The sequence below is a fragment of the Danio rerio genome, chromosome 3, assembly GCF_052040795.2.
Source record: "Danio rerio strain M-AB ecotype USA chromosome 3, GRCz13ab, whole genome shotgun sequence".
NCBI classification, from domain to species: Eukaryota; Metazoa; Chordata; class Actinopteri; order Cypriniformes; family Danionidae; genus Danio; species Danio rerio.
In genome coordinates, this window is record NC_141023.1 from 796,332 (window position 1) to 820,365 (window position 24,034).

General features: G+C 39.8%; 1 protein-coding gene across 6 annotated transcripts in view; it reads right to left on the reverse strand.

Annotated features, from left to right (window-relative positions):
* Positions 1–2,559: 2,559 nt before the first annotated feature.
* dicp1.19 (diverse immunoglobulin domain-containing protein 1.19) overlaps positions 2,560–24,034 on the reverse strand; it is a gene marked incomplete in the record, with an annotated part of 65,320 nt that continues 43,845 nt past the window's right edge. The window contains 10 exon segments of one of the 6 annotated variants that reach the window (NM_001442755.1): positions 2,560–2,928; positions 3,135–3,399; positions 3,495–3,566; positions 3,654–3,722; positions 3,819–3,847; positions 4,148–4,231; positions 4,981–5,064; positions 5,380–5,517; positions 11,375–11,695; positions 11,787–12,096. In NM_001442755.1, coding sequence (NP_001429684.1) covers positions 3,346–3,399; positions 3,495–3,566; positions 3,654–3,722; positions 3,819–3,847; positions 4,148–4,231; positions 4,981–5,064; positions 5,380–5,517; positions 11,375–11,695; positions 11,787–12,096 — 1,161 coding nt within the window. 6 annotated transcript variants of the gene reach the window in all.

Here is a 24,034-nt window from a genome sequence, read left to right on the forward strand (position 1 = left end):
CACATCCTTGCGATTCAAGCGAGTTACAGACCGTGTTCTAGAATTAGCAGCTGTGCTGGACACCGTTTTCCCAGACTTTTTTGCACTTTTTCTCTTTTTAGAACCACCCATTATTGTGATTGAGAAGCTTTAGGTAATAAAAAAAACATTGAACCATCAAAATAATGTTCTCACAATTCAGTAGAATCGCCAAATTAAGGTTTGGGATCGGGAGCCTCTCAAACAAGCGTGTGATCAGAGTGCCATCTAAAAATCTCTAACCATCATGCATCGTTTTATGACAGATTTCGATTGGTCTGCGCAGCACTGCATGCAGTTGAACACACCCTCTAATAAAGCAGTGAATAAGCCGAATTTGCCGAAAACAGTTTGTAAATGAGTGAGATTTAAAACGAGATAATGTCAGAAACATTTCACTAAAACTGTGAAAATGTGTATTTTCATTTAATGCATTTCCAGTGATTATATGACTTTAACTTTACTAAACTCTGCAAACATGTGCAGATGAATGAGATTTATTGGTACATTCAGAAAATACAAACATGTTAAAAATTGCAATTTTGCATTGACTATACTGTATAACAGTGGCTCTCAAACTTTTTTCATCAAGTACCCCCTCAGAAAAAAATTGTCTCTCCAAGTACCACTAAAATACAACCACAAAAAAAAGGTATGGTAAGTTGGTTAACTGACTATATCACTAATAGACCACAGTATGTTAGGATGCATAACTGTGTGTCACAAGTTATAATGAGCAGTACTGGTGTTCCTCAAGGAACGGTTTTAGCTCCATATTTATTTACATTTTATACATCTGATTTTCAATACAGCTCCAAAAATTATCATTTACAGAAGTTTTCTGATGACTCTGCAATTGTAGGTTATATAAGGAATCATGATGAGAGTGAGTATAGGTTGCTTTTAAAAAGTTTTGCTGACTGGTGTGATATGAATTGTCTTAATTTAAACACTAGTAAGACCAAAGAAATGATTGTTGATTTTAGTAGACATCCATCACAAGCGGTGCCTGTAATTATACAAGAGTCAGAAATTGAGATTGTTTCGTCATATAGGTACCTGGGTGTATATTTGAACAACAAGCTCGATTGGTCTGAAAACACAATCCAGGTGTATAAGAAGGGTCAGAGCCGCATTCATTTATTAAGATGACTGAGGTCCTTTGGTGTGTGTCGACACTGTTAAAAACTTTTTATGACTCTGTGGTGTCTTCTGTGATTCTGTATGCTGTAACCTGCTGGGGAGGGGGACTGTTGGAGAAGGAGAAAAACAAATTAAATAATTAAAAAGGGCAGGTTCTGTTGTGGGGGGTGCACTACCTACCATAGAAGAGATTGCACAGGATCGAATGCTGGACAAATTTGTCAGTATAATGAACCACGATAGTCATCCCCTTTATGATACCGTCCAAGCGTGTGCAAGCTCTTTTAGTACAAGATTAATTCAACCCCGGTGCTACAGAGAAAGATACAGGAAGTCTTTTTTACCAACAGTGATCAGATTGTATAACCAAAGTCATACCAGATGAATTGTGCTGAACTTGAATTAGATATTGGATATGTACAAGTGTTTACTCGTTGTTTTTGGAACCAAGGTGTGCAGTATGAAATGTAATCTTATTATTGTTTTTATATGTATGTAACTTATTTATCTATTTTTAGTATGGAGAGCTCTGCTGTGACATGTGAATTTCCCTCCGGGGATTAATAAAGTCAAACTAAACTAAACTAAACTAAAAATAAGCAGCATTGAAATACAGTAGCATAGTAGGCCCAGTAAAGCAGCTACAACTCTGCACAGTTAAAAAACGTGGTATATTACCTCAGAAATATAGGCTATGTGTCATACATGGCATATTATATACATAATTTTTGATCAATTTAGAAATGTGTGTAGCATGTACATGACATATTTCATTCCTCCGTGTACCACTAGAAGGAAGCCCGCGTACCACTAGTGGTACACGTACCACAGTTTGAGAACCACTGCTGTATAATATTATTTGTAATGATATTTTTCAAATGTATATCATATTCAGAATAGTTACATTGTCTCATTTTACATAAATATACTGCATCTATTTGTCACGATCACAAGCGATAGTAACCTTCAGAGAGTGCTGGATCTCACACTGCAACACTATGGACTACAATTCCGCCATTTCTGGACTACAACTTCACCCACACACACCTGCTTCCTCATTTAGACTGACTACACTCGCACCACCTGAGGATTACACACACTATATAAGCAGCACACTCACTCACTCAGATTGCAGAGTCTTGTTCATCTGTACAATGTGTTTCCTTGTCTTGTTTTCCTGTGTTTAGACCTGAGCCTTGTTAGCCGTTTGTCCTAGTCTGCCGCCTGTCTTACGACCTCCCGCCTGTTATTTGACTACGATTCTGGACTTCCTCTATACATCTGTTTACACCTGTGTTGACCATTGCTTGCCTGACCACTGAATAAACCTGCACATGGATCCTACTTCAGTTGTCTGTGTCACTCCCCGTGTTACACTATTAGTGATCATGAACTTTATTTCACTCTTAGTTTGACATTTTATTTTCACAAAAGCTTAATCTGAAACGTTTATACAGACACATAACATCCCTTTAGTACTTTTAATTTGATGTGAAAGCTAAAAAGGTTTTTTCTACAACACATAAACATGAATATGATGTTAGTAAGAAGACATTAATAATACATTTCTATAAAGCAAACCATTACAAAACTATTAATATAATGAGCTGAACAGAGAGATTAATATTGCAGATTTCCTCAGTGTGTTAGTAATTCTCTGTCAAATAGAAACATAGTTTAGTTTATTGTAAGCTTTTATAAAAGGTGTAAAGAGTTTCCAGTTTTAGAGCGAGTTAATTTCACTGAAGACTCAAGAGCTTTAGTTTCTTTAGTTTCTTTAGTTTCTTTAGTTTCTTTCTTTCTCTCTTTCTTTCTTTCTTTCTTTCTCTCTTTCTCTTTCTTTCTTTCTTTCTCTCTTTCTTTCTTTCTTTCTTTCTTTCTCTCTCTCTCTCTCTCTCTCTCCTTCTCTCTTTCTTTCTCTCTTTCTCTCTTTCTTTCTTTCTTTCTTTCTTTCTTTCTTTCTTTCTCTCCTTCAGAACAGCTGCTTTGTCCTCTTTCCAGTGCAGTAATATTCCAGCTGTGTTTGTTCTGCTCTAAATCTCTCCAATTCTCCACACTAAAGTCCTGAATCTGCGCATTTGAGGGAAACTTGTGCTCCTGAAATGCTGCAGTGATGCTGCTGTGATTTCTGCCTGTTTGTGTTGATCTTTATTCCTGAAGGCTCTTTTTCTTCTTCTGCACACATTAAGCTCTTCTGCTGACGGCGGCGTAAGTCACTGAGTCATTACCATCATCATCCTGAGAAACAGATTCAGCTCATCATCATCATCATCATCATCACACACACACACACACACACACACACACACTCTGATTGTGCTGAATCTACTCACACTGGCTGATTTCTCCGGCTTTTTCCCAGCACAAGTGACCTCAGAATAAGTGACTGAATCCTCCGTCTGCTCCTAAACACAATGCAGAAGAGCAGAATCAAGCTGAATCCACTCAATCCGCCTGAAGATGTGGAGAAATCACTGATTTGGGCCACTCACATGGGCTCTGGCAGCAGGATTAATGGACATGTAGATTGTTTGATAGTGGACTTGATTCTCATCTTTGACCTTTACACAACAAACACTGCATGAGGGACACTTTACTGAGCTTTAAACACACTAAATCAATCAGTCCATCTAAATGACTGGCGTTACTGAACTCACCGCTGATTCACCGCTCGCTCTTTGATGAGCTGCTGAGGATTGAGGAGAAAACACTGACTGTTAAAGCACCTTATAAGTGTTGTGTAAAGGAACGGCAACATTACAAAGTGCTCAATGCTGCACTGATACAACTTATAGGGGGTTGCAAGAATTAAAATTAAAGTAGATGCGTTTATTTTTTAATAAAATAATAAATAAAAAATTAAATAAATAAATAAAAACCACGAGGAACACATTAAATAATGTGCTGTTGTATTGTCTGCAGTCAAAGTAAATGTGGAAATCACTTCTTTATTAGTGTTTGTAATTGGAGTAAATGTGAGACTCACCAGCTCTTCTTCTGCGCTGGATCAAACACAGAACAGCAGCGATGAAAACAGCCAAAGCAGCAGCAGAAAGCAGAACTGAAAGCACTGAACAACAGAAGCACTCAGTCAGATAAAGAGCATTCAGGACTACAACACACTAACTTAACACTGAAGACTGAAGATGATGATGATGATGATGATGCTCTGACTCTAAACTTATTATTCACACTGGGAGGATGAATATGATGATGATGATGATGATGATGAACACTGCATTCAGTAGCAAAGTGGGTCTTATTGGTGGGTTTTTCTGCTTGTGGCCAGCAGATGTCCTCAGTGCAGCATTTATAGTCAACACACAATCTAGTCAACACACACACACACACACACACACACACACACACACACACACACACACACACACACACACACACACACACACACACACACACTCTCTCTCTCTCTCTCTCTCTCTCTCTCTCTCTCTCTCTCTCTCTCTCTCTCTCTCTCTCTGTTCATCTCATTCTGAATGTTAAGCAGTATCTTCATCTATATTGTTATATGCTTGCTGTGAACGACTCCTAATGCACATATTTTGGTTAAAAGCAGACAAAATTATTATTGTAGTGACATCATCAATTACATCAATGACATCATCTTCATCATCATCATCATCATCATCATCATCCTGTATCTGTTATATGATCTGGTTTTGTAGTTGTCAATAATGTTACAGAATCAGGTTGTGAGAGTCGTTCATAGTTTAATTAGTAAAAATATTTCTGATATCTCATGAATACTCAATAAATAATAAACTCATAATACAGCACTGGCGTCTGTGAGAGTGTTCAGACCTGCTGATGAAGATCCTGCTGCTTGTGTTGTTGTGTTTGTGTTGTGGTCTGGAGTCACTGCTGCTGCTGCTGTTTGAGCTTCAGCTGTAAAAGATGAGCGTTAATATGAATCATAGCAGAACATCAGTTTAATAACTCATCAACACACACTATAACCTTTAGGTGTCTCTGCTGATGTTTCTGTTTGTGGTTTCAGCTCTGCTTTAGTTTTAGAATCTGGAGCTGTAAGAGAAAACAAAACACACAGAGTAGAGAGGTCCTGCTAAATAATATTAAGTGGTGGAGGTTTATGAATAAAGGTCAATCATAGATTAATCAGTCAGAAACACTCCAGATAACTCAACAATACTCATAATAATGCGAAATAAGTCATAATAAAGCACTGATGTCTGTTCAGACCTGGTGAAGAAGCTCTGGGGTTTTTTGATTTCTTGTTTTTGTTGTGGTCTGGAGTCTTTGTTGTTGTTGTTGTTGTTGCTGCTGCTGCTGCTGCTGTTGTTGTTGTTGTTGTTGTTGTTGTTTTTGTTTTAGCTTCAGCTGTAGAAGATGAAGGTGAATATGAATCATACAGTATCAGAACATCAGTTTAATAACTCATCAACACTCCAATAGTATCTGGATGCAGCCTTTATGATGTAAGCTGAGATTGCATCCCTCAGAGATGCAGTGTCAGACACAATACACGCAATGGAGCGAGTGACGTCACTGTGAGGGGTGGGGTTAGGGGTGGGGTTCTGTGAGCCCATTCACAAGCATTGCATCTCCAACACACACTATAACTCTAGCATTGTGCAGTGAACTTTTACTTTTACTGAATATCAAGATCAATATGAAGGCTATTATAGAGTATAAAGATTCTGTATTTATATTAAACATGTAGAATATCAGCAGTTATGAACAGACTCAGCGCTGGACAGTAAGTATGTCTGGATGAGCCGGGTCAGTGTGAGAGATGCTCAGACAGCAGAAAGGATTGTCAGTGCTGGATCATCACTACAGGTTATAGTTTAACCTGAACATTTATCAGTATGTGTGTAAATGAGATCTTACAATCAAGAAGCAGCACGACTGACACAGATAACAGTGTTTGAGTGAGGAAAAGGAAGCAGCCGAAAACATACAGAGAGTGAGAATGAGAGGATGATCATGTGATGTGTGACGTCACTGTGAGGGTTAGAGTTAGTGTCAGGTGTTCACATTACACGTGTGCATATTTGAGTGTGCATGTGCCAGAGACAGACCCTTTTCTATTGACCCATTTCCACTGAGTGGTACGGTATGGTTTGGCTTGGTACGCTTTTATGGCCATTTCCACTGTCAATAAGCATCCCGAACTGAACCGTACCAATTTTTAGGCACCCTTTCAAAAGGGTACCAAACAATAGAAAGGGTACCAAAAGGCGGAGCTAGACGCACAGCTGAACACTATTGGTTTACAGAGATGCATCATTCACTCACGCAACAACCCAGAATGAAAACAAAAACATGCCATGCTTAAAATACACAGCGAGAGATTACAGTAGAATTATATATACAGTTGAAGCCAGAATTATTAGCCATCCTGAATTATTAGCGTCCCTGAATTGTTAGCGCCCGTTTATTTTTTCCCCAATTTCTGTTAAATGGAGGGCAGATTGTTTCAGCACATTTCTAATCATAATAGTGTTAATAACTCATCTCTAATAACTGATTTATTTTCTCTTTGTCATGATGACAGTAAATAATATTAGACTAGATATTCTTCAAGACACTTCTATACAGCTTAAAGTGATATTAAAAGGCTTCATTAGGGTAATTAGGGTAATTAGGCAGGTTCGGGTAATTAGGCAAGTTATTGTATAATGATGGTTTGTTCTGTAGACTATCGGGGAAAAAATAGCTTAAAGGGGCTACTAATTTTGTCCCAAAAATGTTTTTTAAAAACCTAAAAACTGCTTTTATTCTTGCCAAAATTAAACAAATAAGACTTTTTCCAGAAGAACAAATATTATCAGACACACTGTGAACATTTCCTTGCTCTGTTAAAAATCATTTGGGAAATATTTAAAAAAGAAAAAAAAATCAAAAGTGGTGAATAATTCTGACTTCAACTGTACATATAATGACAAGCCATGGTCGAGCCGGGCTCAAACACACCTTGTTGTCGTCTTGATGAACAGCCACAAAGCAATGGAATAAAGCAGAATTACCCTGAGCCCCGTAGTTCTTTTACGAGCCAGTCTGAAGCACGAGCGGTTTTGCTTCCTTATTTGCGCTCGCTGCGCGTCTATATCTGAAATAACAAACTTCTTGAGCTGATGATGATGATAACGTGCGCTTGATTATTGACGTGCTTTTGAAACTCGATCCTGTCAGACACTGACAAACACGAGAGTGAAGCGCGGGAAAACAAAGGAGAAGCTGGAGCACATTATTTCTTCAGCAAACATGAACAAACCGTCTTGTTTAACATTTATCATCACCTTTTGGACTGATATAATATGAACTCAGAATGAGGGAATGACTCTCTAACAGAGGCTACACGTGCTGCTGAAGAGTAAAGACGCAGATGAGAGGTCTGCTCTGACCGGCCTATATTACCTGTTGCTTTTGAACCTAGGCAAGGCAAGGCAAGTTTATTTATATAGCACATTTCATACACAATGGCAATTCAAAGTGCTTTACATAAAGAAGAATAAAAGAAACAAGTAAAATAAAAATAAAAACAAATAATAAAAATGCATAAAAACAAAACAAAACATAAAAACAGGTAAAATGTGATATAAAAGAATGAAGAAGAAGAGAAAAACATGATAGTGCAATCTGTCGGACGCAGCACAGTGCTCATTCAGTAAAGGCACAGCTAAACAGATGTGTTTTCAGTCTTGATTTGAATGTGCCTAATGTTGGAGCACATCTGATCATTTCTGGAAGCTGATTCCAGCAGCGAGGGGCATAGTGGCTAAAAGCTGATTCACCCTGCTTTGACTGAACTCTTGGAACTTCTAGTTTATATGATCCTAATGATCTGAGTGATCTGTTAGGTCTGTATTCAGTGAGCATATCTGTGATGTATTTAGGTCCTAGGCCATTTAGTGATTTATAGACCAGTAATAATACTTTAAAATCTATTCTGAATGTAACTGGCAGCCAGTGTAAAGACCTGAGGACAGGTGTGATGTGCTCTGATTTTCTGGTTCTGGTTAGAATTCTGGCTGCAGCGTTCTGGATGAGCTGTAACTGTCTGACTGTCTTTTTAGGAAGACCAGTGAGGAGTCCATTACAGTAATCCACCCTGCTGCTGATAAAAGCATGAACAAGTTTTTCTAAATCTTCACTAGAAACAAAGCATCTGATTCTTGCTATGTTTTTGAGATGATAGTATGCTGATTTACTGACTGCTTTGACATGACTGTTGAAACTCAGATCTGACTCCAGAGTCACACCAAGATTCTTGACCTTATTTTTTGTCATTTGACCTTTAGTGCCAAGGTACGCATTTACCTTGAGAACCTCATCTTTGTTTCCAAACACAATAATTTCAGTTTTCTCTTTGTTTAACTGAAGAAAGTTTTGGCACATCCAATTGCTCACTTTATCGATGCATTGGCAGAGGGTGTCAATGGGGCTGTAGTCATTAGGCTGTAAGGCTAGGTAGATCTGAGTGTCATCAGCATAGCTGTGGTAGGAGATTTGGTTCTTTCTCATTATTTGGCTCAGAGGGAGCATGTAAAGGTTGAACAGGAGAGGTGCCAGAATCGAGCCTTGTGGGACTCCACACGTCATGGGTGTCCACCTCGACCTATGGTCACCTATACTGACATGGTAACCTCTACCTTCTAGGTAAGATCTAAACCATTTGAGGACCGTGCCAGATAGCCCAACCCAGTTTTCCAGCCTATCCAGAAGTATGCTGTGATCGACAGTGTCAAATGCAGCACTGAGATCCAACAATACCAGCACTGTTATTTTACCTGAATCTGTATTTAGGCGTATATCATTGATTATCTTTATAAGAGCGCTCTCTGTACTGTGATGTGCTCTGAACCCCGATTGAAAATTGTCTAAACACCCCCTGAAGTTTAAGAACTTGTTGACCTGGTTAAAAACAACTTTTTCAATGATTTTGCCAATGAAAGGGAGATTTGAGATTGGCCTGTAATTGCTCAGTAGGGTGTTATCCAGGTTGCTCTTCTTCAAGAGGGGTTTAACAACTGCAGTTTTAAGTGAGGTTGGAAAAATCCCTGATAGAAGTGAAGCATTTACCACTTTTAGAAGATCCATTTCTAAACATGTAAACACCGTTTTGAAGAATGATGTCGGGAGCGTGTCAAGACTGCAGGTTGATGTTTTCATAACTTGCACAATCTCTTCTAAGATTTTGCTGTTAATTGCCATGAAATCAGACATAATGTCTGATTTCTTAAGTTGTGGTTGAGCTTGTTTGATATCGACACAACTTGACTGATTGGATGAGCTGATTGCCTTTCTGATATTATTGATCTTATCAGTGAAGAAATGAGCAAACTCATTACATTTGCTTTTAGAGAGGAGCTCACTTGGAATCTGACTGGGGGGGTTTGTGAGTCTCTCTATCGTTGCAAAGAGTGTACGAGCATTATTTAAGTTGCTGTTTATAAGGCTTGAAAAGAAAGTCTGTCTAGCAGTGTTTAGTTCCATATTAAAGGCATGAAGACTGTCTTTATAGATATTATAATGGACTACTAGTTTCGTCTTTCTCCACATACGCTCAGCTTTTCTGCACTGTCTTTTCATCATTTGTACTCTCGGTGATCTTGTCCAAGATCCCTTTTGCCTGCCAGTCATCTTCTTGACTTTAACAGGAGCGATGTCATTTATGACATTCTCAATTTTAGAATTGAACAAATCAAGGAGAGCATCAACAGAATCTGCAGATATACTTGGTGCTAGCGATATGGCCTTCATAAACTGCTCACTAGTGTTCTCATTTATGCATCTCTTTCTGACAGAGACAGATCTGTCTTTAATAGCTGGAGTGATCAATATATCAAAAAAGATACAGAAATGATCAGATAGTGCCACATCCTTAACAACAGTTGATGAAATGTGTAAACCCTTAGTTATAAGTAGATCAAGAGTGTGTCCACGATTGTGTGTGGGTCCTTGAACATGCTGAGTCAGATCAAAAGTGTTAAAAACAGTCATCAGTTCTTTTACAGCATTGATTTCTGGATTATCAATGTGAATATTAAAATCCCCAGCAATACTAAAATAATCAAATTCAGAGGTTACTATTGATAACAGCTCTGTAAAATCCTCAATAAAAGCTGGAGAATATTTTGGAGGTCTGTAGATAATGATCAGTAAGATGCGTGGAGCACCTTTTAGTGCTATACTCAGATATTCAAAAGACAGATAGTCACCAAATGACACTTGTTTACATTCATACACATCTTTAAACAGGGCAGCGATGCCTCCACCTCTCCTATTAGCTCTGCAAACACTCAAAAAGTCAAAGTTTAAAGGAGCTGCTTCATTCAGAACTGCTGCGCTACAACTGTCATCTAGCCAAGTTTCAGTTAAAAGCATAAAATCAAGGCAATTTGTGTTGATAAAATCATTGACTAAAAGTGACTTATTATTGAGTGATCTGATGTTTAAAAGCGCTAACTTAACAGTTTTAGCTGTTTTTTCTATAGAAGTTTCAGATCTACATTTAATAGACACCAGATTTGAATGATTTGCTAAACGGCCTGATGAAGTCTTTGGTTTTCTGTCACTTAACACAACACATATCTGCTTAGAGAAAGCTACAGAAACACTGGGTTCCTGCTTGTTCTGAAAACATTTGATAAAGACACTGTTATCTAAGCAGGTCCCCGACACACATCACAGAGAGCTCTTGTGTTCACCAGCTGAAGATGGGGCGTTGTTGTTTGGGCCCTGGCGGTGTGATCGGAGGGCTCTTCCAGGTGGGCTCATAGGTGGTTGTGGAGCAGGCCGCTTTTTGGTTGGTAACTGGGGGCTTGCGGCAATGGAGTGTGAAAGTTTAGTTCCAGCACACACCAGTTCCTCCATCTTTTTTGAAAAACCCAAGAGTGGTGAACATTGTGACAATGAGAACGTGTCTGGTGACAGAGGCTGTGCATCTGGAGATTCTGTCTGCAGAAATATGTATGTATATATATGAACCTAAATAATGTCTGCTGTGTGTAGTTTTACTGGAACTGGTTACATAAAAAAGGGTTCTTGGTAGTGGAAACACAAGCCTGATAAAGGAGACCCGTACCGACCCGAACCGTACCGTACTGTACCAGTCAGTGGAAATGAGCCACAATATTATCCCCCATAACTAATACATGATCATGATGAATTAAGACAATACTTGTGGTTCAGTGATGTTAATGTGAGTTAAAGTGACTGATGTTCTGACCTGAATAGTGGACAGTAAACGTGTCTGAGGTCTTCAGTTGATTTCTCTGATAGACTCCACATCTCCACTGTTTATCTTCATCTTCACTGATGAGTGTTGTAGACAGACTGATGATACAGCCTGTAGAAGAGATCTGATATCTGGAGTCTGTGTTCAGATCAACACCAGCCTCATTCACCCAGGACAGATGAAGATCCTCAGAACTGAACAAACCATCACAGGAGAATCCAGAATACAAGACCAGCCGACAGGAGAGAGTCAGAGAGAGACCCGGACCAATATCAGATGAAGATGATGATGAAGATGATGATGATGGAGAGACTGAAAGTGAACAGAAGACACAAATCACTAATCATGAGCTGAAACACAGAATTCAGCCCTGATTAAACTGAACACATGAGGAGGAAATTACCAGCAACAACAAGCAGAAACACACGTGAATCAGCTCCATACTGGTGTCCTCCTCGTCCACTCCACTGCTGGCAGATGTAAATTCCAGCATCTTCTGTTGTGACTCTACTGATGATCAGAGAGCAGTCAGAGCCCAGATTCAGTCTCTCTGAGTTTCTCTTCTTTTCCCCTAAAGTAAACATTGCAACTGTTGCTGTCTGTCTGTCTCTGCTGTAGGTCCATGTAGTTCCTGATGTTCTGCAGTGTTGATCAGTGTTTCTACAGGGCAGATAAACAGTTTCTCCAGAACTGCTGAACACATGAGTCTCTCCAAACACACCTGAAACACACATACTATTAAATGTCATAATTTACTGCACGCTAACAATCAAAAACAGCAAATAAAAATGTTATTTAATCTTAAATTACATTCAGTAAACATCTTAGTGCTTATCATATTTCTCCAAAGTGTATATACTGTACTGTTAGACATATATCATCATATAAGCAGATGTAAATATTGTAAATATAAACACTGTAAAAATGTAATTTTTAAAATTGGTTTGTTTAATTCACTTTCTAAATCTCTTAAAATGAGCAGAACATTGCATCTGAGTTTAAAAGACATTTGTGTCATAAGAGTCTAATTTAGTTTTTTAAAGCAATGTAATTATATATACAACCATGACGGATTTTACATCATCTGAAAGCTGAATAATTTTTTCATTCAACTTCCCATTAATCTACACTTTATTATAATACGACAACATTTGTCCAAGAAACAACTGATTAAAAATCTGCAGAATAATGAGCTGAAGTGCTGAGTTTATAATCTTGTAGATGATGAACAGCAGTGTTTACCTGTGCTGAGTGTCCAGAAGATGAGCAGCAGAAACAGAGGACTCCTATCAGCCATTCTGTGTGTCTGACACTCGTCTTCTGCTTTATATATATATATATATGTTGAGCTCTTGTTTAAACAGCAGCAGCTCTTCCTGTGCTTCTGCAGCTTCCTCTCAGATCAGCCTCACTCTTTGTCTTCCTGACACTACACCAGTTTATAGTGGACAACTCAACACACTTCAGCCAATCAGCTCAGCAGCAGTGTTTGAGTTCAAGTCCAGGATTAATCTTGACATGAAGAATGCAGAAATCAACTCTTGACTGTTTTGAACTCTTCTGATGGGACTCAACATGTACAGAGACACAAACACAATCATCAGATTCATTTAGAAGAGTTTCAACACTTCATCCACTGTTGGTAAAGATGTGCTTATTTCTGGAGAGATGTTCTCCTCAATATTAATCTCTCTGCCTACTGAAGATAGATCTGTGTGTGTCAGAAAGAGACGTCTAATGGAGAACAGTGTGTGTGATTGATCAAGATCTGCAAACTCGGATCATTTCCTCCTTCATTTCACTCTAAAGTTAATAATGTCATTGTGGAGCGCTGTTCAAATCAGGAGGAGAACTGCAGACAGGGACGCACACAGACATTATTGAGGAGCTCGAGTGGGAAAACAGTGGACAAAACATTCATATATTAATATAATAACACAACTCCAACTCCAATACCAGATTATCTTAATAGAGTTAACTTGTTAATAAAGGTTCAGCGGGGGAACCACGCCTCACTTTCTCTCCTTAACCAATCACCTACTCCCTTAAACTTATTTAAGGAAGACCATCGCTCTAACACTGTTCTTATAACCCTCCCTCCCTCCATTTCCCTGCTTCCCATTCTCAATCCTTTAACCCTCTTCATGTAGGTTAAATCAGGGGGTCACTAATAATATCTGAAGAATGAACCCATAAAGCTCATTAAAGCACAGTGTGCTCCTTCTCTATGCTAGTTTCAGCTCTGTGTTTAGAGTAAATGATGACGAGTGAGCTGACTGACACTGTTTATATGTGCTTTTACAGTCTTTTAAGACTCTTTTCAGACACTTAATCTGATTTTAATGTTTATTCTTTGCTGTTTTAATAGTTTAATACATATTTTGTGATTATTAAGCACATTTACCTGATATTGTGCATTAAATGTGCATTAGATTTTCAGAGCTGTGATCTCACTCTTGTGGTTTACTCCTGTTGTTTTTGCGTGTCTACACTCAGTTATTTTTACCACACTGGTTTCACACATATTTACTCACACGCTCCAGCAAACCAGACTACATATGTGTTAAAGTCTTCTCAATATAAACTCCTGGCGTGGGGTTTTCTGAGAACACAAAGCAGAAACACAGAAAGAGGAAGAACAAGCAGCATTAAACTAACACTGTGTCTCAGAGCTGATGCTAGACTTCTAGGGGCCCTAAGTAGAGAGTGTGGACCACTGTCAGTGCTTTAATAATCACCACAAAGCTCTTCATCTGCCATTTTACAGCAGATTCATCAAACTACACTGAGCTGAAGCGATCAGCAACACAAGTATTCTTCTTCTCTGGTGGACTTAAAAAGGGTCTAAAATCAGTGATGATCTTTAATGATCTTTAATGGATCAATGATTCTCCAACTCTACACAGCAGCTCTGAGTCTCTGTTCATCTTTCAGAAAGCTCTGCTTCATCAACACTTCAACAACAGCTCTCACTATTCTACTGTACATCTGTCTGTATATCTGCTTGTTCTTCATCTGTCTTTAGTTTGTTATTATGAAATAAATGCTGAACTGATCTAGACTGAAATGCAGAGAGGTCATTTTGAGCACAGGTATTGATGTCTGTAACTGTGGGACGCTGAATGACAGAGTTGAGGATCCACGTGCAGTTTATTACACAAGAGTAGTCAGGCAGGCAATGGTCAAACGGGTACAAACAGTGTCAAGGGTAATCCAGAAGTGTAGTCAAGAACAAGTGAACGGTCAGGACAGGCGGCGAAAACAACAGAAACAAAACAAGGAAAAGGGTCAAAAGGCACAGAAAGACTAGACGAGGATAACACTTTGTAATGTTACAGGTAATCAGTGAACAAGACTCTACCAGAAGTGTGTGCGTGTAATCCATCAATAAGCAGCTCCCTTTGTTGTAATCAACGAAAAACCAGAACAGGTGTGTGTGAGGTGCATGACAGCATTTGTAGTCCATATGGTGACAGGATTGCAGTTCTCCAGTGAGAACTCTATGGACTAGATCGCTGATGATTGGGACAGAGTCCCCCTATAAAGGTGGCTTCCAGATGCTTCAAACACAAGCCCAGGATGGAGATGGAGCAGAGGCAGAACAGGTGAAGGGACGGAGGGCTAGGATCATGCAGTGGAGGAGTGCCTGAAGCATGGAGCTGCGAAGGGCCTGGAGCACTGAAAGACTGGAGCACAAAGATTCAGATCAGCACACATTGACCATTCATATGACCCCAGTTAGTCAGGAGGCACTGGTAGTTCATATAACCCCAGTGGGTCAGGAGACACTGGTGGTTCACGCAGCTCTGGCGACATTGGATCGTCACACAGCTCTGGCAACACTGGATGGTCACACAGCTCCAGCGGCTCTGGGAAGTCACATGGATGTGACAGCCATTCGTGGGAATCAGGTGGAGGCTCTGGTCGTTCTGGGAATTCAGGAGGATCTGGTGCACATAATTCAGGGGATTTAGCAGGATTTGGCACCCGCCATTCTGAGAATTTAAGAGGATCTGGCACCCCCCCCCCACCCCCATACAGAAAACATTTGACCTCTGTCATTGCCAGCAAAAGGTATATAACAAAGTATTGAGGTGAAAATTTGTTGTGGACCAAATACTTAGTTTTCCCCATAATTAGCAAATAAATTCTTTAGATTTTATTTTTCTTATTTTATTATATTTTTAATTTTTTCATAGTTGAGGTTTACCTGTGGTGTAAATTACAGGCCTTTCTCATCTTTTAAAGTGGAAGAACTTGCACAATTAGTTGCTGACTAAATGCCATTTTGCCCCACTGTAAGTGTTATTACTGGTATATAAATTAGGGATGCACTGATATGGATTTTTTAGCCGATACCGATAACCGATAATACTTCAGACTTGGAGGCCGATAGCCGATATGTATAGGCCAATAATTATAAATATTTTAAATTGTTATGTTTTTATACAGCAAACTTCATAAACGATTGAACTGCTCTTATGAACTGAATAGTCTATACTCAAAGCAAAAGCAAAGCTATAACTTTAAAATTGCAAGGTGATTATAGACCTATATTATTCACGATTTCACATAAATCAGCATGCAAAAAATTATTTCCTTTTCTTCATCGCAAATTAAAATGCAAGTTGATTGTTGCATAAAAATAATAGTTTAAATAACAAAATGGTATTTAATTAACAAGCAAGATAAATATATTTAAATAAGATGAAAATGAAAGCTAAGGACTGAAACCAGCTCAAATGGTCATGAATAAAACATGTTACAGTGATGTACACATGTACAAATACGTCATGTCCGATAAAGCCTTTATCAGAGGTGTTTTGACCAAGTGTGCCGCAAGCCTGCGTTTGAGTGAAGGTCTCGGCCGTTAGATCGCCCCCTGGGGGCTGGCTGCAGTACAAGTCATAAAGCCCGCCTCCTCCGTGTTAATGAAGGAGACTTGAGCCCAAATAAAAAAAAATATTACACTTGCAATAAAATGTCCTGAAAGATGGTTCAGGTGGATTAAGGCACTGATTATTGTGCTGAAATAGGTGCAGATCTTCATTTGTGTAAACAGTTTGTTTTTAGCAGTAATTTAATGCTGGGCGTGTCATCGTGATTGACAGCTGTGATTGACAGTTTCTCAAAGCAGCGCGTCTGAGCTTCGGCAGGAGACTGAAGTGTTATTATTCGATTTCTGTGTTATTTTACCATGACAAAATGAGTTCAGCAGTAAACTACAGTTTCTGACATACATGATCTGGTGGAACACTGTTTATTCGCTAAGGTCAGGGCTTTTTTCGGGCTTTATTAGTTTGCTGATACACGTCTAACCACCCAGATGGCAAAATACACTCGGGCCAGTTCCGGCTAGATTCTCGCCTGCCGGATACTTACCCCTCAGAGCTCAGACTGACTACCTCGTCTGGACCTACTCCGGATGCCTGGACTCACTGCCCGATTCCAGCCCGAGTCAATCGAGCCAGATGCGGCGGCCGAGCGAGCCGGCACTGCCGCATGCGAGCCGGAAGTAGCCGGCGACGCCGTGAGTAGGTTATGCGCTGCGGCCCGGAGCTGCTGCGATTAAATATATATAACACTCATATTTGTTAACGTTATCACATCCATTTGTGTTGATATGACAGCAAACGCATGCTGAGAAGTTGGGGGGGCGTGGTTGATTTTACATAAAGCGTTTGGTTGGAAGCTCGACTCCGCTCATTTTCGCGGCTCCTCCTCTGGCTCCATCAGACAGTCCTTCTGCGCATGTCAAGGCTCCAATTTCAGCAGTCTTTTGCGACAGTTTGTGCCCGTCAAGCAGGCGTTTTGCCCTCAAGGCGTTCAATGGGAAAAGGGGCTGTCGCGTCGTCCATATTTTTTACAGTCATTGGTTTTGACAGTTCAGAGCCACCGTACAAGCCAACAGCTAAATACAGAGAGTACGTTTAGAAAATGCGGCACAGATTCATCCTATTTGGCGTTTTGACATGTCACATGTAGCTGCTGCTTGTCAATCAGACTGTCTGCGCTCGTTCTTGCCGTCAATCGCAGGAAAATGATCGATGAAAAGTTCATAATAAACCACTGACAGTTTTACTCAACTGTAGAGGCAGAGTCGCCATCAGAGTCTGATTTACATACAAAACCTGCATTGAGCTGACTTCATGACAAACACAGAGCAGAATATAAAGACAGAATCAGCGGCTAGTTAAGAGCCCCTTTGACTGGATTCACCTCTCGCCTCTCCCCCGTGCTACAATGTGTGTGTGTGTGTGTGTGTGTGTGTGTGTGTGCGCAGTGACAGCTCGCGCGCTCGTTGTAATCAAAATGAATATTCAGATCAAACTGAATACAATCTTACATCAACAACACATGACCAGCAACGCGTTGATAATAACAAATAATCATATTACAAACAACCGTTATGTTTATAGGTGTTGTAAAATGTGCGGATGTGCGCAATGAGACCAGTTTCTGTGATGTTCCCTCTTTGGTGACTTGGGGTTGTACCACACAGAAAGTAATAAATATTTTGGACCAAGTTACATGTGTCCTCTTTCATTCACCAGCTGCAATGAAAAGAGTTCACCCCGAAACTAATATTATTCGGCCCTGGAGTAATAAGTGAATCTCCCCTGATATATCTAACACAACAAAGAGACAGGGCAGGAAAGGTTTACTCATGTAATATTTTTCCTGAGGCGATTTAAAGCAAAATACACAATGACTCTCAATTAAACACATCTACAATGATGAGGAACGTGGTTACTTACTGAGTTATTAACTCACAGCAATGCCACGCGAAGAAAGAACTGACTGTGAAGGAATTAACAGTGTGAGGAGAGCTCCATAGAGCTCCAACAGGTCTGTACAATTACGTACTTTATCGGCCTAATTATGACATCGGATCGATAACGATAATCTTAAAAATAGCGTTTATCGGCCGATAACGATATGGGCGCCGATATATCATGCATCCCTAATATAAATCTCCAATAAGCTCAGTATTCTGCTCACAGATATACACAGATCAGTCAGATGATCAGGATAGTTTCCTCACAGCAGGTGAATCTGCTTCAGAGATGATCAGATGTGCTCCAACATGAGGAATCAAGACTGAAGACACTGTTTCTGTGTGTCTGTGCATTTACTGCATGAGTAACAGCTGACTGACACACTGTTCATATGTGCTTATATATTCCTTTTAAAACTATTTTCATACACTTATTTATAATCTGAATTTAATGTTTATTCTTTGCTATTTGAATTGTTTTATCCATACTTTGTGATTATTAAAAACATTTTCTTATGTGAAGCACATTAACCTGATATTGTGCATTAAATGTGCATTAGATTTTCAGAGCTGTGATCTCACTCTTGTGGTTTACTCCTGTTGTTTTTAGGTGTTGACACCAGTTATTTTTACCACACTGGTTTCACACACATTTACTCACACGCTCCAGCAAACCAGACTACATATGTGTTAAAGTCTTCTCAATATAAACTCCTGGCGTAGGGTTCTTCAGAAAGCTCTGCTTCATCAACACTTCAACAACAGCTCTCACTATTCTACTGTAAATCTGTCTGTATATCTGCTTGTTCTTCATCTGTCTTTAGTTTGTTATTTTAAAATAAATGATAAACTGAACAAAATGCAGAGAGGTTATTTTAAGGTGTGAATAACGTCAGTCCTATATCAGCAGTGTTCAGTCACCTATAGACCAGTTTAGCTGATGGAGTGAATCATTCTGGCTCAGTTCCTCTTCATATTGTTAATGGCTGCTGGACTTCATTTAGCACTTTATGATACACATCATGTCAGGGTCACTTTAAAGGAAATTGTCTGGCCATAAAATCTTAATGTCTATTCATTAGTGCTTTAAAATAATAAAGGTTGAGTGAATGGTAGTTATGATTAAGTTATATTTGAACAATGATATTTGATAACGATTGAACAGATATGACAACAACAGCCTTCATTGTTTTGTTTTGAAACAACTGCACGACTTCTGTCCTGTTTACATAGTTAAACTTGAACCACTCCCCTGATCATGTAAACATGAGAGAAACACATGCATCTGTATGTTCTGAGATCAGTTCCAGGCCTCATTCATGTACAGAAATAAATTGGATACAAATTCAACATGTGCCAAAATGACTGTAATGTAAAGCAGCAGATCAGGTTATCATCATTTTCTAGGATGTGTTTCCCCAACAACCACTTAACTCACAATACTACAATTATATGAGGCATCATTTGGAAAATGAAGTGACAAGTTATTTCAAAACTGTAGTTCCTCTTCATGGGAACATGTGTCTTCACCCTTTGTGAGTTTGCCAATGAGTGTTTTTGTTTGAAAGAAAACGGGCCAATAAATGCCAATGAGTTGTCAGAGCTTGGCTCCGCAGGTGCCGGTGATTAATCATTAGAGTATATAACCAGCGCATGCAGAGTGAGCAGTTTGAGTTTTCACTTCAGAGCCTCACAGCAGCTGAAGAGGTAACATCTGCTAAGCTGAATCCAGTGAGATCAAGCTTCATGTATCCAGTGTGGGGAATAATGCAAGCAGCGGCGATCGAGCTGAGTGATTCTCTTGTCCCTGGGTGTTTTGCTAGGCATTTCTAAAAGAGCAGTCAAGACGCTGTTCTTATTTCCAGATGATGGGCACAGGTACCGCATCACAGGTCTGTGGGTCCAGCATGTTGATCTGTGCTTGCAGACAGCTCATGCTCTCACTGTAAGGGAATGTCTGTTGCGCAGCTGAGATTGTGGCTTGCAAGCCGCCCCCGTTACTCCCCATGAAAGCGGTTAACATGCGGAGAGATCTGAGGAACACAGTAGAGATTTATCTATCATCTCTGGTGCCCCCCCACTTCTCCACTGCGAGCCCCATTCAAGCTTTGAGCAATTGTGTCGTTTCATCCCCTGGGATACCCGCATCCCTGACTGATCAATCCAGAGATCAGACACCAATCGTGACATTGTAGAGCAAGCTGTCATGTTCAGATGACAGACCGGGCTCGCTACCACCTCATTGGGTGCAATGCTTGCTTACAGTTCTTGAGTCGGACATGATGGCTGCACTTCCCAGGCTGCTTCGGTGGGGTTGGAGATGGCTAGAGGGATGCGACGTGCAGGCTGATATAAGACTAATCTTCCTAGCCCCTGTTTTCTTCACCTGGTCCTCGTGCACTTCTACCCTCACCTCCCTTGATGGCAGTGTAAGCAGTAGCCACTGTAAGCAGAGGATATAAAGCTATTTCTTATTCCTGGTGGGGGCTGAGACCCTCGTCCAAGGCAGGCGAGTTATCTGGAGGATGCTTACTCCATGTCTTGCTCTTTCCCTCCTCATACTGTTTTTCCAGTGTGCATTCGGGGCCAAGCATGACAGTACAGGATCCTCCCCTTCAGGCTCTCCCTGTTTCCATGCGTGGAGGTTGCGCGGTGCCACTTCAGGCATCTGCATTGTTGACTATTTACAGATTGCCTTACTTTTATGGTCTTTAAACTAATCAAAAATATGCACAGGGACAGACCGGGCTCGCTACCACCTCATTGGGTGCAATGCTTGCTTACAGTTCTTGAGTCGGACATGATGATGATTCCTACCGCACTTTATTTAAAAGGCAATGAACCTGCATGCACTGCCTGGGAAGGAGGCAGACCCTTTCATTGCTGTGTCTGCGCACATTGTGACCGTATGTAGAGCATGCGTCTCTGAGCACCTCCTTTTCTATTATGATCGGCAGGAGGGAAGTGCTGTATCAAAGCAGAGGTTGGCCCACTTGATATTAGATGCCGTCACCCTCGCTTCACTGTTCCAGGGCAAGCTGTGTCCCCCAGGAGTGAAAGCACAACTTAAAGAGCAGTGCCTCATTTTGATCATGAGTATGCAGCACCTCTCAAACAGATTCTGTAGAACCCTAACCCAGAAATATGTACGCCTATTCTTCTATGCTAAATAGAGTTTAGCGAACCCTAGAGACTTCCTCTGAGGCCCCCAGCACCCGACTCAGTGGAGAAGCCAGGTGCCTGGCCCTGTATGATATCTGGTATGCTTGGTCTACCATTATTCTAGGGTTTGGTGCCAGCTATGCACGGTTTCTGTTCCCATATGCGTATTCAGCCACAGAGTGTTCCCCCATCTCAGACAGACACGTGTCTTCCCTATCCGCTAACCAGCTTATCATATGTAGCACTGCCCCTGGTTAGGGCTAGCCCATATGTCTGTATTGCCATCAGGTCTCCCCATTTTGGGTAGCAGGTGACCTCAGCAGCTTTCTCCCCCTTCGGGAATTGGCACGCTTCTCAATGTTCTATCATAATTAAATATTCTTAGACTATAATTAGCTAGGTAAAAGCACTTTTATGACCCCAATCTAATCCTTTCTAAGTAATTTCCTTATAACAGTAATTAAAGAGCCTAGAGGACTTGGGGATGCTTTTGCACTGACATCGAAGACACACATTGAAATTCCCCTGAAAGGGAACGTCCTGGTTATTAATGTAACCCTTGCTCCCCAAAGTAGGAAATGGAAATGTGCGTCTCAGCTAGCACAGCAGCTGTGTCTCCAGCTAATAGCTGAGTGTTCAGCTCTTCAACAGCTAAAACTGTAACTGCTCACTCCGCATACGCTGGTTATATACTCTACTAATGATTAATCACCGGCACCTGCAGAACCGAGTTTTGATCAGTTTTGGACAATTTTCTTACTCTTTATAGTGATTGGTTGTCTGGCAACTCCCAAAGTGTGAAGACACACGTCTCCGATTCCTACTTCGGGGAACGTTGGTTACATTAGTAATCAGGGCATTTCTCTACATTGTTTGAACCACATTAGTTATAATGTAAAGCATCCATAACGCTGCTATAAACTGGCCATAATAACAACTTCTTTAGAGGAAATCTGCAGTAAATTGTGCTTTTGTTTTCTGTAAGTTATATTGTTTGATTTTAATCCAACATTAGTTTTGGCAAAACATGCATTAGTCTTCCATCTGAATGTAAACGACACATATAGGGCCTACATTTCATTTACAAACATTATGGAGAATATTCAATATCCGATTATAAAGCATTAAAGCACTTACAGTAGCTAACATTCAGGCTAGTCTCAAATAGCCTATAAATCAGATATGTGCTCAAATAACAATGTGAAAACTACTTTAATGTGTTTGTTGTCACAATAACATTTAGATTCAGAAATTGTTACTATTATTAATATTATTAAGTAGGCTATTTTTATTATTGTTGTTTTATTATGACAACTTCTGCCCTGCAGAATATATATATATATATATATATATATATATATATATATATATATATATATATATATATAGAGAGAGAGAGAGAGAGAGAGAGAGAGAGAGAGAGAGAGAGAGAGAGAGAGAGAGAGAGTACAGGTAAATAAGCAACTATAAATTAAGCTTTTTTTTTTTTTTTTGCAAGCTTTGGACATTTCTCTATAGGTCACCTATAGCTTTTGATATGAGCCACGGCTGTGGCATAAAAGAATTTGGAGTCCACTACGAAGGGAGTGCAATTCTCCCTGTGATGTTTGCTGTTAAGAAAAACTAATTTTGAAAGGAAATTATGCAAGTGTGTATGAACCCACAAAGGACCTAGAAAATCAGCTCTATATACATTAATTAGTGTTGTTTTACTTCATGTTTAATAAAACTAAAAATAATAAACAACAAAAAAAAAAACAGAGCATTGAATAAGACTTTAGTCTATTTAGGAACATTAAACACAAGATGGAACAATCACTGTTATATTCAACTTTAATTTACACACATTACCACACGCCATTTACACTGGTTCCACTCCACCATCACTGCTGTTGCCTATTTCTGTCAGTATTAAAGGATTTGATTAAATATTAGCACATTTAGTCAGAGTTACAGAAAAATAATGACAATCAAACAAAACACAGTCTTTAAAGTTAAAAAGTGTTATTTAATGATGTTAGTTTATTTCCACAACCAGTGCTACAGCAGTGAAGACATTAGAAACACACACACACACACACACACACACACACACACACACACACACACACACACACTCACAAACACACACACACACACACAAATGAGGGAGAAAGTTAAAAAATCTGTCATAATCTACAGGCGATATTCTCCATGTGTGTGATATCTCTGTACAGTGCAGGTGAGAAGAGCAGAGGAGTGTGTAGACTGAGCTGAAGCTGCTGCTGGTGTTGTGAAGAGCGCTGGAGTCACTGCTGTTTAATCACACAGAATGTCTCTGCTTCAGCTTTAGCTGTAAAACATCAACATTAGCTCTGATAAATCACACTGGACAACATGACAATCACAGTAGAACTAGTCAACACACAAGACAACTCCAGTATTGCCCACTATAAAGCACAGAAGTGATCAACACACAGATCAGACCTGCTGTAGAAGATCCTGCTGGGTTTGGACTTTGTGGATCTTCACAGTTTGTGTTGGGAACTGGACTCACTGCTGGAGCTCTGATACCTTTAGCTGTAAAGGAGGGTTTTTATGTGTTTAATGCAAACAAATACAGAAGACATTGCAATAAGAACATTCTCTCCTAAAAACATCACTGATAATCCTTCACCATTCAACACAATACATCAAGGAATAAGTGCTGCCAGTGAATATGATTCTGTCTG